Here is a 15,266-nt window from a genome sequence, read left to right on the forward strand (position 1 = left end):
GACTGTTGATGATATGTAACAGATACATACTTCTCCACCTTTCATATATGTAGATGGACACATACATATACATAAATATACATATAATATACATAAATACATGTATATACATAAATACACATTAATAAATAAACTAATAGCAACCCTGACATATCCTTGAGACCATTGCCATGACACCATTCAGACAAGAGTTCCATTAACCTCAGAGAGAGCTTTAATTTACGTGGTAGGATTGATGTAGAGCTTCAGGATTTGACTCTAAATCAATCAAAAGACGTGCAGACAATCATCTTGTCTGATAATGATTCAGGTGCTTGCTAGCATATTTTTATGGTGTACAGTTTTGCTGAACTCTAAAATTATATATGTCACAGTATGGTACAGACAGATTTTTTCTTACATGTCCATTTTTTTCAGATTACATACTGACTAAATTGTGGTTCGATCATTCATTCACTTTTTTAGGCAAGTAAGAATCATTCCCAATATGTTATTTCATTTACAACCCCCTTCATTTGAATTCCCCTGAAATAATACTGTTTTAGAAAATAAAGCACATCTCAGTAAATAAAAACAAGATATCACTAAGAAATTCTTATACATTTGTGAAGTACAATAGAATAATAACACGAATAAAAACTCCATTGACAATGAAAGATACATTTAGCCTCAAAATACTCTCCTTTAAAGCATGATTTAAACAAACAAACATAAAAGCTATTTTACCTTCTACCTTCTACAATTTCATTAATCATCATTAATTTGAAAGAGGAAAATTCCTCATCTTTTCATATCATGACTATTCTCATTCACAATCTCCTTGTTGATTCTTGGCAGTGCCTATAAGACTGCTTATTAATTCTATTTTAATTTAGCATACAATCACAAAAATAACAATCCAGAATTTTTTTCAACTAGATTAGATCAAGTTTTTGCCTTCCAACTTCACATATCCCTGGAATGACATGTTTTAAAGACAGATGTACCACTAATTTTTATCTCAGCAGTGCCTCTTGTTAAAGTGCTTTGGTAACTAATTAGGCACCAACTTGAGAAAATTTGGAAGCCTAGACTTGAAATATAACTTTTTAAGCAGAAAACAAGGTGTGTTGCATAGCGGTACCATACTTCATTCAAGTGTACAATGGAAAAATGTATTTTAGAACTTATTTATACTACAATTGCAAATAAGCAAACTATAATAATACACTGAGGTTGTTAGCCAGTCAGAACCCCTAAATAGCTTCATCAAGACTCAAAAATTGTAGCAAGATTCCTTTCCAAACGCATTCTTGCATTGCTGGGCTGTATCAGTGAATGGTTTTCCCTCCCACAGAATGGCTTACGTTTAACTTTCTTTTGTGGATTATTGCCTGTGAGTCACACAGGTCTGTTCTTAACGCAGAAGGAACAGTGAGCTCGGCAACAATCTGCTTGGAAAGGTCAGCAGTATCTTAAGGCAAATCCTTCTGTAAACATAAGATCCTCTGACCTTCAGTAGGCAGGAAGGCCTGTCAGTCCTCATTTCAGGTCAGTCTCTTATATGGGACAAAAAAGTCAAAGCAAGTAAAAGGTTTTGTGCATCACTGGGTCGGTCAGAGCTCTGGGACTGGTGGTCTGTGCAATATTGACCTTAGGGTCCCAAGCAAAAAAAAAAAGGCTAAATATCCTTTGTGCCTCTTGAAAGCAGTCATGTTTTGTCATAGTTTCCTGTCCTGAATCTTCTCACCATGCAAGTGTAGTCCCTCTTCCCACCAGCAAAGAGCAAGTGTAGTGTTAACTTCTTCTACCACACTTTCTAACATACACTTAGCAGTAAATCAAAGTAAGGCTGAAACCTGGCCATTTTACCCTGCATATCAGATGTTAGTTTAAAATAAACATTAAGTACTAAGAGAGGGGTTATTTTCTGTCTCATTGACATGTAGGTAAGAAAATGTCACAGATATTAAGAGAAACAACTTTGGATGGCCCTTCAGTAGGATTACTGTGTCAGAAATGTAGCAGCAGCAGAACTCACATGAGCAGAATTTGTTTTCATTAACATTAAAAGCCCCTCATAGTCATGGCCTGCTGAGAATTTAGTGTAACTCAGTCTGTTAAATACCACTCACAGTCAGAAATCAAGGATTACGTTTTCTGTTTCCTTGTAAGATTTTTTTAGTTGGATTGACAGATGGATATCTTAAAGGTTTTCCTTTTTTTAAAAAAAACAATATTTTGGTTTCTTCAAGTACTGTGACCAATTTTCTTTATATTCACACATTAGGTTTTTCTGTGTACATGCATCTTTACCCATGCATGCATATAGGGGGAGGATGTATGTGTGTTTGTTTGCACATGAGCTTGTAGGAGGAAAATGCTGTGTGCACAGATGGACGTAGAAGACTGGATGTAACAAAAGATGGCCTAGACTTACTAAAATAACTGAAATCATTACCTTATTTAATTATATCTTTACTTACTTCAAGCAAGCTCTTCATAAAGATATTTAACACTGACATCTGGATATTTGACCTTTATATTATGATAGCACACATGAAATTCCAGTTCACTTATCACAGAATCATAGAATGGCCTGGGTTGGATTGGAAGGGACCTTACAGATCACCTAGTACAAATCCCACTGTCACGGGCAGGGACACCTTTCACTAGACAAGGTTGTGCAGAGCTTCATCCGTCCTGGTCTTGCAAACCTCCAGGGGTGGGACATCCACAACTTCTGTAGGCAATCTGTTCCAGAGCCTCACCACTCTCAGAGTAAAGAATTTCTTTAATATGATCACCCTACTAGCAGTTTTAAATCATTCCCCCTTGTCCTGTCACTACATGCTCTTGTAAAAAGTCCATGTCTTTCTTGTAGGCTGCTTTAGGTCACAATTTGGTCGCTGCTTTAGGTCAGCCCAAAACCTTCTCTTCTCCAGGCTGAACAATCCTAATTCTCTCAGACTTTCTTCATAGAAGAAGTGCTTAATCCTCTGATCATCCTGATGTCCCTCCTCTGGACTCACTCCAACAGATCCATGTCCTCCCTGTGCTGGGGCCCCCAGAGCTGGCTGCAGCACTGCAGGTGGGGTCTCACCAGAGCAGAGCAGAGGGGCAGAATCCCCTCGCTCACCCTGCTGCCCACGCTGCTTTGGATGCAGCCCAGGACACGTTTGGCTCTCTGGGCTGTGAGTGCACAGTGCTGGGTCATGTCCAGCCTCTCATCCCCCAGCAACCCCAAGTCCTTCTGGGCAGGGCTGCTCTGATTTGTTCATCCCCCAGCCTATGTTGGTACTGGGGGTTGCCCAGATCCAGGTGCAGCACCTTGCACTTGGTCTTATTAAAGCTCATGGGATTCCCATGGGCCCAATTTTCAAGTTTGTCCAGGTCCCTCTAGATGGCATCCCATTCTCAGGTGTGTAAACTGCACCACTCAGTTCAGTGTCATCTCCAAATTTGCTGAGGGTGCACTCAGTCCCTTCGTCTATGTCATTAATGAAGATAATAAACAACACTGATCCCAATACGGACCACTGTGGAACACACTTATGATGTACAGTAAGATTTAAACAACCAAAATCAAATAGTCACCAATCCAGAGTTAATACCAAATTCACCTGCCTATTCAGATGGCTGTAATTATTAAGTATAGACACTGTGTTTCCATGTTAATGAGAGGTACTCACCTGATCAGAAGCATAAGCCACCAGCCTGCCCATGATCTCTGCTTCTGTTAGCTCAGGCTGTTCTGACTGCACCCGTCTGATAGTCTTTGTTCTTGCAGCAAGCAGTGCAATCAGGGTGGCCTCGCTTGCACTCCCCTGTGGGACAAATTGAGGGAAGATTCAAAATCAAAACATTGTAGAAGAAGAAAAGCAGCATTTATTCTGCATGAATTGTGAAGTTCTTAACAGAAACTGCAGATGAGAAACTGTGCAATCTCAAGTTTTTTTAAAAATATGTCTGACAGCAAGGGAGGAATCTCTGTTTAATCTTGGTCTCCTCCTTGATGCCTTTGCCTGTTCTCTTTAATCTCTGTGCTTGTTCAGTTTAGGCAACAGCCTTGCAATCAGTGCTAGAAAGCTGGACTCACAGTGATGCCACGATGATTTGTTGCCTTTTCTTTTACACCCCTGTTGTACCGTTTTACAACTTCTGTATTCCTAGTGCTTTTTGCCTACATTCTTGTTTGTTCAGCTAGGAGACTAAACATTTTAGAAGCTTCGTAGCTAGGGATCAGTGTGCCCCAGACCCCAAGGTCCTCTCCAGCACACATTCTGTAAACTAAGATAGAACCATCCAGGGGAAGGCTCCTAGGGGAGGGGGGCTCACTCGAGCCTCTCATTGGGGAATCTTTGATAGATATGCTAATTAGTAAAACCTATAAGGTTATATCCGATCTTTTGGGGTGGGTATTGTGGTGTGCATTTCGGTGCATTCGACCTGGACATAGTGCACCTAAGGATCCTTAAAATAAATACCAAGGTAAAATCATTATTTCCCCTCTAACCATGTTTGACTCTTGATTTTAAGACTAGGAAAAGGCATCAATAAACTCAAATGTATGTGAAAAGACTCTCAAACCAGGCACTAATCTGATGTTAACTCATAACAATGTCAGAGTAACTGTTGATTTCTGCACATTTAACTTCCATCAGAACCTGAATTCCAACTCTCACTTCTATCAAGCAACATGCCTAATTATATGCCTTCTTTCATATTAGAATTACCCTGGGCAAGTAAATTATTGTGGATAAAAGGGAAAAAAACCACTGAAAAACCAAAACTGCTATGATTCAATATAGTTAACTGCACTTCAAAGTATTAGTTATGTATGTTTTCTTCATCACCAACAAAGATGAAAGGAACGGTCACACATTATTTCTAAATTGCACTTTGACTCACAAAACATCAGTTTAAAATGTGTCTTGGATACTCTGTGACAACAGAAAGGAGAAATTTTTGTATCAATTTATCAGTAAATTTCACAGAATACAACTTCCCAGAAATTCTTTATACGGTTTCCATCTAGAACATGCACCTGAAACATGCCCTAAACTGCTCTTTTAAACTGTAAGTAGCAGTTTGTAAATACATGCTTATAAATTTCAGTGTATTGGGGTGTCTCTATGCGAGATGAAGTTTTTAGGTACTTTCAAAGTTGATCAAACATCATGTGACTCATAACAGTGTGATGAATAGTCACTTATATTAATATCTATGTCTCAGAAACATCCCCAGTGTGAAGAAACTAATTCTCTCTTCCCTCTGTTGAAGACCAGCGTATATTTATGAATGACAACAAATTTTTCAGTATTTGGGAAATATTTTTATTTCCCTGAAGGTGGGCCTGATCTGACAGATTTCATATGTGAGAATGATACCAGTGAATTCAGACTTTCTCCTATACTGAAGTTAGCTGAACTATTCCTATGAGACCAAGCTGCCTTCTACACATGTCAACATCTCAACAGTGAATGAGTGCAATCCAGCTGAAATTCAACAGCCTCATCAATGGAGTAAACAGGGAAAAGGACAGTCCCCAAACATTCACTGAATGTATTGGCAATGATAAATATATTTTATCTGCCTTTCTGGTGGTGTGAGATTTGAGGAATGTAGACCCCAGGGCAAAAAGACAAACTGGAGACAGTTTTGTGTACTTTTTTGCATTTTTTATAGCTGCTGTTGCTGCATACAGTATTATGGCAACTGAGGGAAATATTACAGATGCAGTATGGAATAAGGATACAAATATTCCTTTTGGTCAAGTAAGGTAGAACTTCCATGTGGAGGCAAGGGGTGAAGGAAATTTGGTTTATTAATAACAGAAAACATAATTTGGCAATCTCCTCCTTTAATGTTATTCTGTATATGGTCTGTAGCTGGACAGAGCTCTCATAAGAATATCAGAACATGGAGAAATCATCCTACTTTTTCTGTCTAAAAAGTCAAAATAGCTGAAATAAAATAACTATTTACACTGTTAGTGTATTTCCAGGACATGTATGGAATACGCATGTTACAAAAATGGGCATTAATATATAGAAGAAAATGACTGTAAGAAATTTCAAAGATTAAGGCATTAATTTGGGATCTGGAAATTTAGGCCTCACTATTCTGGTGATAGTCTGGCTGGGTGGGCAAATGACTTTGGCTGAAGAATAGCCTCGTCTTTCTGAGGAGTGCCACAAGATATCCTGGGTCTTCATCTATGTTGGTGCATAGTCAATGTACACAACAGTTCTTGTATGAATTTCCTTTAACAGAAACAAGGATGAAAAGAAAAGGGCCTGTTGCCCAGCTGAATTTTGCCTCCTGATATACAGCTGGGATGCAGCCTAAAGGCACCTGAATCCAAAACAGGGAAATGTTTTTGGATGTCTCACAATAGACCCAGGCATTTTCCCCTTGCCTCAGTTTCCGTAAATGACTTTTTTTATACTGAGTCACCTTTTTTACACTGAAGCTTTTTACACTGCTTGCAGATCCTGGTTTGCAACGCTCTTCCATACACTTGGCACCAAAGCCTTCTGCTAAAAATTTTTGAGGAAAAAAAACGCCTTGGTTCTTGAACTACTTGGCTAACTGACAAGTAAGATAAACCAGCAGTGTTCTTTGCCAGGCCAAAGATATTTTTGTCTCACCCCTAAAATACTTTTTCTTTGCAGAGCAAGAAAACTCTTTAAAATTCAAAGCAGGTACACTTTCCAGCAATTTATCTAGAATGAACAGCAGGATACAAACTTCAGGAAGAAAGTGCTTTCTCACTTATTTTTGAAAGCTGTTTTTTCTCCTCTTGAATGCTGTATTCTGCATTAAGTGAAGGATGATGATACCTCTGCTTTTACCTAAGTCAAACAAAGGTTGCCATGGCAAGCAGGCTCAAGAGGCGGAAGAAATATCAGCAAGAGCTGATGTTCATGTCCACCAGCGCTCTGAACTGAAATTTTCTTTCATCTTTTGCCATTTTGAAGTGTCATCTTGCACACAACAACAAAGTGCTTCATATTGACATAGACTTTCAAATGTAATTAAGAGGCAATTTTTCACAGGCTCAGTTTTATCCAATAGCACAATAATTACTTGGCATTTACGAACAGAATGACTGGCACTTTCACGCACTCACGTTGTCTTTGCCTCACGCTCTCTGGCTTGGATCATTATTGTTTCAAGAGCAAGACAAGAGGATCTGCAGCCCAAATGACTGCATCGTAAGCAGGAACACAGAGCCCACTTTCGATTCTGAAACTGACTGGTTTCTGATGAAAATTATGGGCAATCCAGCACTGTCAGCCTGGAGGGGCAACATTTCCTGCTGATAACAATCAGGCATAATTGCTTGCTTTCACTGGTACAAAATAGATGCTGCTAAGATGCACGAGGGAAGCTTGATTTCTTGAACATAAAGCCCTCCCTAGCAATCGTAATGATAAACATACTAACAGAGCAAGCAGATGAGTAAAGAACTACACTGGAAATACACTGGTGTAGGTACAGCTCCATCTAGGACAATGACAGCATTTGGGTTAACTTCATTCTTGCCTGGGAAGATGTTGGGAAGAATTCACTGGAATATGCTGTAGGCATTTGCAGCTGAGATCAAAGAAAGAAGCCCCCAGTTCTAGCATCTAATTCAGATGTATATTAGAAGCCTGTCATAGGATAAAATGGATTGTGCCCTGGCCTGCAATGACCAGACTCCAGAGATTATCAAAGGAGCACAGAACAATTATTTAAATTTCAATCTTCTTCATAGTAGAGATCTATTTTAGATAGGTTAATAACTGTGACCAGAGCTGCATTTGCAGAATGACCATGTGCTAGTGGAGCCATGGTTGACAAACAATACAGCTTTATTATGCATGCAAGATTGCCCATTAATGATATATTCATTATTGTTCAGGTTATCTGTTCAGACATTATAAGTTTCATTAAGCAGTCAATATCAAAGTCTGGGGTTTTCTTCCAGTTTGGATATGCCATGTAGTCTCAAAATTGTATCATCTACTGATAGAACTGCTTAGATTCAAATTTTAAGCAGCTCTTCATTTTCTTATAATATTCTGATATTTCCTTTTGTTATGTAAGAAAAACTTGAAATAATTTCAAGCTCTTTAGCAAAAATTGATAGACTTTCTACTACATTCTGCTATTTCTATTTATCAAAGTTTATCTCCAGTGTCCTGTGGAAACTAACTGAAGTAAACAATTGCACATGTAAAAGGCAGACTTCTAACTTCAGCTACGAAACATTGCTGCATATTGTTGGTTAGTATGAGCTCAATTCACTGAATAACAAAGTCTCCATCCTACATTATTCTGATTTGAATATTAAGCTTAAATTTTAAATTGAACTACTAGCAATTCTTCACTGAGAAGTGTTTTAGAAATCGGTTGCTCTAAAAACAAAAGCATTACTTTCATGAATGATCCTGCCCACCTATAGACATTCTCACAGACCATCAGTCTTTCTGAAAATTTGAAAGGAACCCATGTGGCAGCAGAAAAAAAAAAGTATTTCTTTCATTAGCGTCTTAGTATAAAGACTTAACAAAATCATGAATTCACTAACTCAATCCATATTCTTTTTTCATGTCCCCTCTTACCTGAATGACTCCTCCACCTTGGCCATCCTTCCCAGCTAAAAACTCTTCAGGCAAATTAACCATCTTCCCTAGCCAATCCAGCATGACAGTCTCCAGCTCAGTGCAAGCTGGACTTGAAGCCTGTGTTGAAAAACAGGGCAGAGGGAATAATCTCACTAGACCGTGAAGAGAAATCAGATCTACCAGAGGAAGAATAATTCTTTCTTTCTTTTGACTATAAAGGAAGAGACCAGACTAACGTCACAAGCCAAGTTAGGGACCTGAAGACCATTTTGTGCATGTAGTTTCTAACATTTACTAAAAAAATGTCAAAATAGCCCTTACATAGAACAACGATGATCAAATGTCAAAGCAGGATTTGCATCTTGCGTATGTTTTTTTAAATCAAATACCAGCCTCTTCTGAGAAGAGTATACCTCACATGAATGTGGGGGTTTAAAGACAATTTTCCATTCATCCAGATGAAAAGAGAAATAACAACACTGGGTGCTAAACAATAGTTATACTTCTTTCTGGATTACCAGTATGTTTGCATTGCTACCACTGATTCTAAATGTTGGTGATTTTTCAAGAACAAAACTTATTCCTGGAATCATTCAGGGTGTCTATGTACAAACCCTTGGTTAATCAAAGAAATTTACCTACAAAAATACTCCTGAGACTTCATTGCTATTGATCAATAATTTCATTGTAGAATGTTACTGAAATGCTTAAAATCTTGGCATGGTGAAGCGCCATTACCACACACCAGAGTAAACTCACCCAAGAGAAGCCCACACATCCTATTCCACCACACAACATATCTGCAAGAAGAGCCGGGAAGGAAGAGGCTGCAGGGAAGTAGGCAAAAAAGTACGGACTGTGCCAGTGAGTCACCTGTAACAAGGGGAAAATAGCTATTTTTAACTAATAAGGGAAGCAGAAACAAATTGTCACCAAAAAAAAGGTTAGAGGTTGTGACAAGCCAGCAGTTCTTGACTACCTGGCTGTAACACAGGATCCCATTTTTTAGAAAAACTTACCTTGTTTTTTTCACGATTTTTTATCTATCTTTTACTCAAATTAAAAATAAGTAAGTTGTCACCCCAACCCCCAAACAGCTCCAAAATCAGAGTTCTCCATTTATCTTCCTAGAAGGCAAGGATTGTGTTGGCGATGGCAGCCTGAGCTGCTGTGCAGTACACTGTTCTTAAGCCTCTACCATCAGGGACTCTCTGGTATTTTGTTTTTCCATCTCTGTCCTGCAACTGACATAGGAAGAGTGTCTTCAGTGCAGAAGAGGTCCACAGAACTCTTACCCACACTCTCGTGTCATTTGCTAATACTCAGGCACTGAATCTGGCCAAACAGCTCCTCACCACAAAGTCCCACGACTCACAAAAATAACCCATCCCAGTATACAATACCTTCTGTACAAAATTAAACTCTCATCTCCCTTTAACAAGTTGTGATTTATAGACAATTTCACTTTGTATGTACTAATATGAGAGAACAACATGCATAAATGGTAGTCAATTGTCTTGCCAAAGCAATATTAGAATTGTCTTATGTAACATCCAAGCAATCTTAAGGATCTGTGAGATACTTGATAGTGCTCCACAACTCCAATCTAATAAAATTCAAAAGCAGGAAATGTACAGCCACACTGTAATGTTCAGTGGAAATAATGGGGTATGTGAGACGTTTGGCAAAAACTGCTTACACATTCAAGATAAAAGGCGAGTTTTTGAAAAAATGCTTCTAGAGCTGTAAGCAAGAATTCAGCAGAATCTATTTAAGATTTTTTTCACGGCTGGAAATCAAGAGGCTGCTGAGTTATTGAAGGCTAGCCTTTTCTTACACCATTTTGTTTCCTTTTTTTTTAAATACTGGAATTATTCTGTTACAACTGGAGGACAGTAAGAATATACATTCTCTCTTGCCTGTTTCTGTGCTGTGTTGTTCCACATTCCCAGCTCTGATGAATTTTACTTTTTACACTGCTCTCTCTCCCAGACCGTGGTAAGATTTCTGGTTCTGGAGCAATCTCATGGATTGCTGTACCACACTGTTCTGCATGCTGCAAATAATCCCTTTCTTTCCTCTTCTAACCTTCCTCATGCCAACAACCAGCTCTTCTTTAAGGGATGTGGTCCATGTTAAGGGAAAACTGTCTCAACTCTTCACAGAGTGAATTAGGTATCACTTTCCCTGATGCAGTGTACCAATTTCAGATGCCCCCATCTCTTTCACATGAAAACATCTCCTATTCGTTACAATTTCCCACTGTCTAAACTAGCCCTGTATCTGGTATGTTCAAGATTTCATTTTTACTGGTCACTAGATTCAAACCTGTCAAATCAGTTATCCAAAGACAAGCCACTGTGAACATTTTCAGCTATATCTCATATTGGGTCAGGATATCTTTCTTTGCTGTAACAAAGTTTTAGAGCACTTGTGGCAAATGCCTTCCCTTCACAAGTCAGAAAAAAACCCCCAGATGGGTCATGGTGCTTCACAGGAAAACAATAAAATATTCAAGAAGCAATGGTCCCTGCTAGGATCCACATGCACAGACTTTCACTGATGTCCATAATGAGCCAGAGCTGCCACTGTTCATCTCCCCAGCTCTAATCCTCTGTGATCTGTAAGACTTGTGACATTCATCTTGGGTTAATCAAGTTAAACTGACTGCTTGCTGGGAGCCATTTGTTTGATGAAACACAGCAGATTCCAGTTGCACCACTCACACAAAGCGAAAAAGCTAAAAGCCCTGGGGCAAGCGCAGCTGCACTTCTTCCTCCTGCCTCCCCTTCCCCCGTCCCTTGAAGCAGCTGTAAAATTCTTTTTTTTCACCATGTTGGAACAGACGCACTTAGTCAGATATTGCAAAAAGCCCGACGTAATTGATGCCTGTTTTTTCAGCCCTCTGCTGATAAATAATGATACACAAATGTCTTGGGTTCACTCTAATTACCACTCTAGTGCCTCTCAGAGACATTTTATTTCCAAGATTTCTTCTAAGGATGTCTTTCTCTGGCTTGCTTACTCTAAGCAATAGTCTTCCTTTACCACACACTAAGGATAGGTGCTTCAGCTGAAGCTTCATAGATTAATGGATCCAATGTGAGGAAAATTAGCATCTTTAGTACTGCTATTTGCGGTTACACATACACTTGATCATATTCAGCTCTAAAAAAGGAGGAGAACAAAGCAAATCTAAGAGAGAAAGGCGACTCTGATTGATATTTTTACATACAGGTCCTTTCCATGTTGTCTACCTGCTGTGGAGATCAGAGTTCTGCAGTTACTCCCTCTGTCTCTGTGTTAGTATCAGGAACTTACCACCATTATTGTCATTATCATTTGGTGGACTACCCTTTGAAGGTTTACCTTACATTTCACAATAAGTCCTCATAAAGAAGTTTCAACACTTATGAATGCTTGAACCCTGTCCTACAGGGTAAAGATAGCAACAGATACTACATTATTATTGCTTCACACAATTAATTGATCCCTGATCTTCTGAAGGAACACCATTTTCACATTTTTAGTCATACAATACGGAGCAAATATCTGAACACAACTAACACAGTAAAGGTGTCAGCATGAATGAAACAAGAATCACTTACGGGCCACTAATAGCTTACAGGCAAAACAAGGGTTTATGATATGTCATATAATTTATTCTTTCTGAAGAAGCCCTTTCTGAAGTTCTTCATTTATAAAACGGATATAAGACATTCCCTGGTGAAACAGTGGAAAAATGCTATAGATGAAAAACACTAGATGTACTTTTAAATTAAATATTATTCTTGTCAGGAAAAACATGGGAAGAAGATTAAGGGAAAATATAACCTGAACAATTAGGGCATAAATATCTTTGCAGACTGGCTGGATAACCTGGTAAGGAGACCTTTAAACCAGGAATGATAAGGGAAGGGGAGAAAAACCCACAATCAAGGGAGGAAGATGGACCAAGCTGGCAAGCAAAGGGTGAAGCGTAACGTGGACATGAGAGAACTCAAAAAGGAGCTAAGGCTAAAGCAGACCGTTCCCCAATGCACCCACATAAATAAGGAAGTGCTGAGAGGGCAGCATTAGGGCAGGGGCGGGACAGAGGGGCTCACATCTTTTCTGGGAAATCAAGACAAATGGGTGCCTCTCTGAAGCACACCACATGGGGAACAAACAGGAGGAAACAGAAGGCTGTGTGCAAGTACACGGCTGTGATTTTGCTGGGATCACAGATATGCTGTGGGATTGCTCACGTGACTGAAGTGCTGCAGCAGATGAGGACAGGCTCCTCAGGAAGGTCAGACCAGGAAGGTGAGGCAGAGGAGTGGTCCTTTATGCAAGAGAACAGCAGGAATGCACTGGCCTCTGCCTGAGAATGGACAATGAGCCAGTCAAGAACTTGTGAGTCAGGACTGGTGAAGGTCTCAAGATGGGCAACATTTAGGGGTGCGTGTCTGCTACAGACCACTTGATGAGAAGAAGCACATGAGTGCACCATTCAGACAGCTGGAAGAAACCTCATGTTCACAAGTCATAGTCCTCACATCTGCTGGGCAGACAACACAGCAGGACACAATCAGTCCAGGAGGGTTCTGGAGTGCCTGGGAAAAAGTGGAAGAACTGATGAAAATGTTCCCATGGTGTGGGACTGCACATTTACCAACAGAAAAGAATTGGTGAAGGCAGTGTCCTGGGCTGCATCCAAAGCAGTGTGGGCAGCAGGGCAAGGGAGGGGATTCTGCCCCTCTGCTCTGCTCTGGTGAGACCCCACCTGCAGTGCTGCATCCAGCTCTGGGGTCCCAGCACAGGGAGGACATGGACCTTGTAGAACGAGTCCAGAGGAAGAACATCAAGATGATCAGAGGAATGGAGCACCTCTCCTGTGAAGAAAGGCTGAGAGAAATGGGATTTCTCAGCCTGGAAAACAGAAGGCTTTGGGGTGATCTAACTGTGGCCTTCCAGTACCTGAAGGGAGCCTACAAGAAAGATGGAGAGAGACTCATTTCAAGGGCATGTAGTGATAGGACATGACAGAATGGTTTTAAACTGAGAGTAGCTTTAGATTATATATTTGAAAAAAATTCTTTACTGTGAGGGTGGTGAGGCACTGGAACAGTTGCCCAAGGAGGTTGTGGGTGCTCCATCCCTGGAAGTGTTCAAGGCTAGATCAGATGGAGAATGAAGGGGAAAGGCCAATACTGTTTAAGATCTTAACTATAAACCTTAGTGATGAGACAGAGTGCACCCTCAGCAGTGTTGCTCTGAAGAAATGGACCTGGGGATCCTGGTGGCCAAGCTGAACAGCAGTGTGCCCTGGCAGCAGTGTGACCCAAGACCATCCTGGGCCATGGTAACAAACTGTTGCCAGAAGGTCAAAAGAGGTGATCCTTCCCTTCTATGCAGCAGTGGTAAGGCCACATCTGGAATGCCACATCCAGTTCTGGGCTCTCCAGTACAAGGAACAAAGACATGGTTATACTGGAGTGATTCCAGTGAAAGACCATGAAGATAATTAATTTCTGCATCTGTCATATTACAGGCTGCTGAAAGAGCTGGGGTTGTTCAGCCTGCAGGAAGCTCAGGGGGCATCTTGTTAATGTGCATAAACACCCCATGGGAGGGTGTATAGAAGATGAAGCTGGATTTTTCTCAGAAGTACCCAGTGAGAAGACATCAAGAAATGTGCACAAATCAAAATACAGAAAATTCCACTTGAATGTAAGAGAAAGCTTTATTACTGGGAGGATGATCCAACCTTGGAACAGGACAGCAGAGTTCATCCTTGGAGATATTCATGACCAATTGGACATAGTCCTGAACAACCTGCTCTAGCTGACTCAGCACTGAGCAGTGGGGATGGACTAAATGACCTCCAGAGATACCATCCAATCTCTACTGTACTATGACCTCGTGATTCTGTGCTCATGTGAGTCTTCAGAATTGAGTATAAACAAGACAGGTAGAATCAGAGTTACTCTAAGAACTGGGATTTATATTGTGCTCTTTGTGTCATTTCACACCGGTGAAAAAATTTAGGATAGAATATTTTTTTCAGAATGCATCACATTGTAAAAGTAAATTTGTTTGCAGGGCACGTAAATATCAAGAAAAAGTCAATTTAGTTAAGAGGGAACATGACATGTTGATGACATAATTAGAATTCAATGTCTCGCTTTCTATTCTCAAATGATTCATCTCTTATTTTCTAAGCCATTATTATTTTATTGAAAGTTTGAAAGTTTGCAAGTGTTCAAAGTGTTTGCTCTTCTACTTCACAGACATTACTGTTTTCCTCCAATGAAAAAGAAAAGGCAATTATACCTATGAGCAGCAATTAAAATATTTGCATGTGTTGGACATAATTCTCTTATCTAATCTGCATTGATTTAATTCTCTTGGATTTAAGACGTCATCCACAAACTTTTGAAAAGAGTGCAGAGATTTCAATTGACTTCAGTGGAGCTTTTGCCTGTTAAAGGACAGCAGGGCTGGCTCCAAGGAAAACAAGATAAAGTCATATTGAATATCAAATAATTATATTGGTCAATGAAAAGGAATTGGTATTATACTACACTGACTAAAGACATTTCCAGATTGTGATGTCCACTCCCATCACAATCATATCACCTATCTGCATCTAGAGAAGAAACCCAAAGTGTTTATTGCAGAGATCCA

At 39.8% G+C, this 15,266-nt stretch overlaps 1 protein-coding gene across 7 annotated transcripts in view; it reads right to left on the reverse strand.

Annotated features, from left to right (window-relative positions):
* Positions 1-15,266, reverse strand: part of DDC (dopa decarboxylase) — a 73,951-nt gene that overhangs the window by 35,615 nt on the left and 23,070 nt on the right. For all 7 annotated transcript variants that reach the window (XM_042048841.1, XM_042048838.1, XM_042048836.1 and 4 more), the window contains 3 exons: positions 9,357-9,470; positions 8,595-8,714; positions 3,672-3,806 (listed from right to left, as the gene is read on the reverse strand). In XM_042048841.1, the coding sequence (XP_041904775.1) occupies positions 3,672-3,806; positions 8,595-8,714; positions 9,357-9,470 (369 nt within the window). The remainder of the gene's footprint in view (positions 1-3,671; positions 3,807-8,594; positions 8,715-9,356; positions 9,471-15,266) is intronic.

Source organism: Corvus kubaryi, unplaced genomic scaffold (genome assembly GCF_017639235.1).
Source record: "Corvus kubaryi isolate FWS band 111438036 unplaced genomic scaffold, C.kubaryi_AGA036_p1.0 68, whole genome shotgun sequence".
NCBI lineage: Eukaryota > Metazoa > Chordata > Aves > Passeriformes > Corvidae > Corvus > Corvus kubaryi.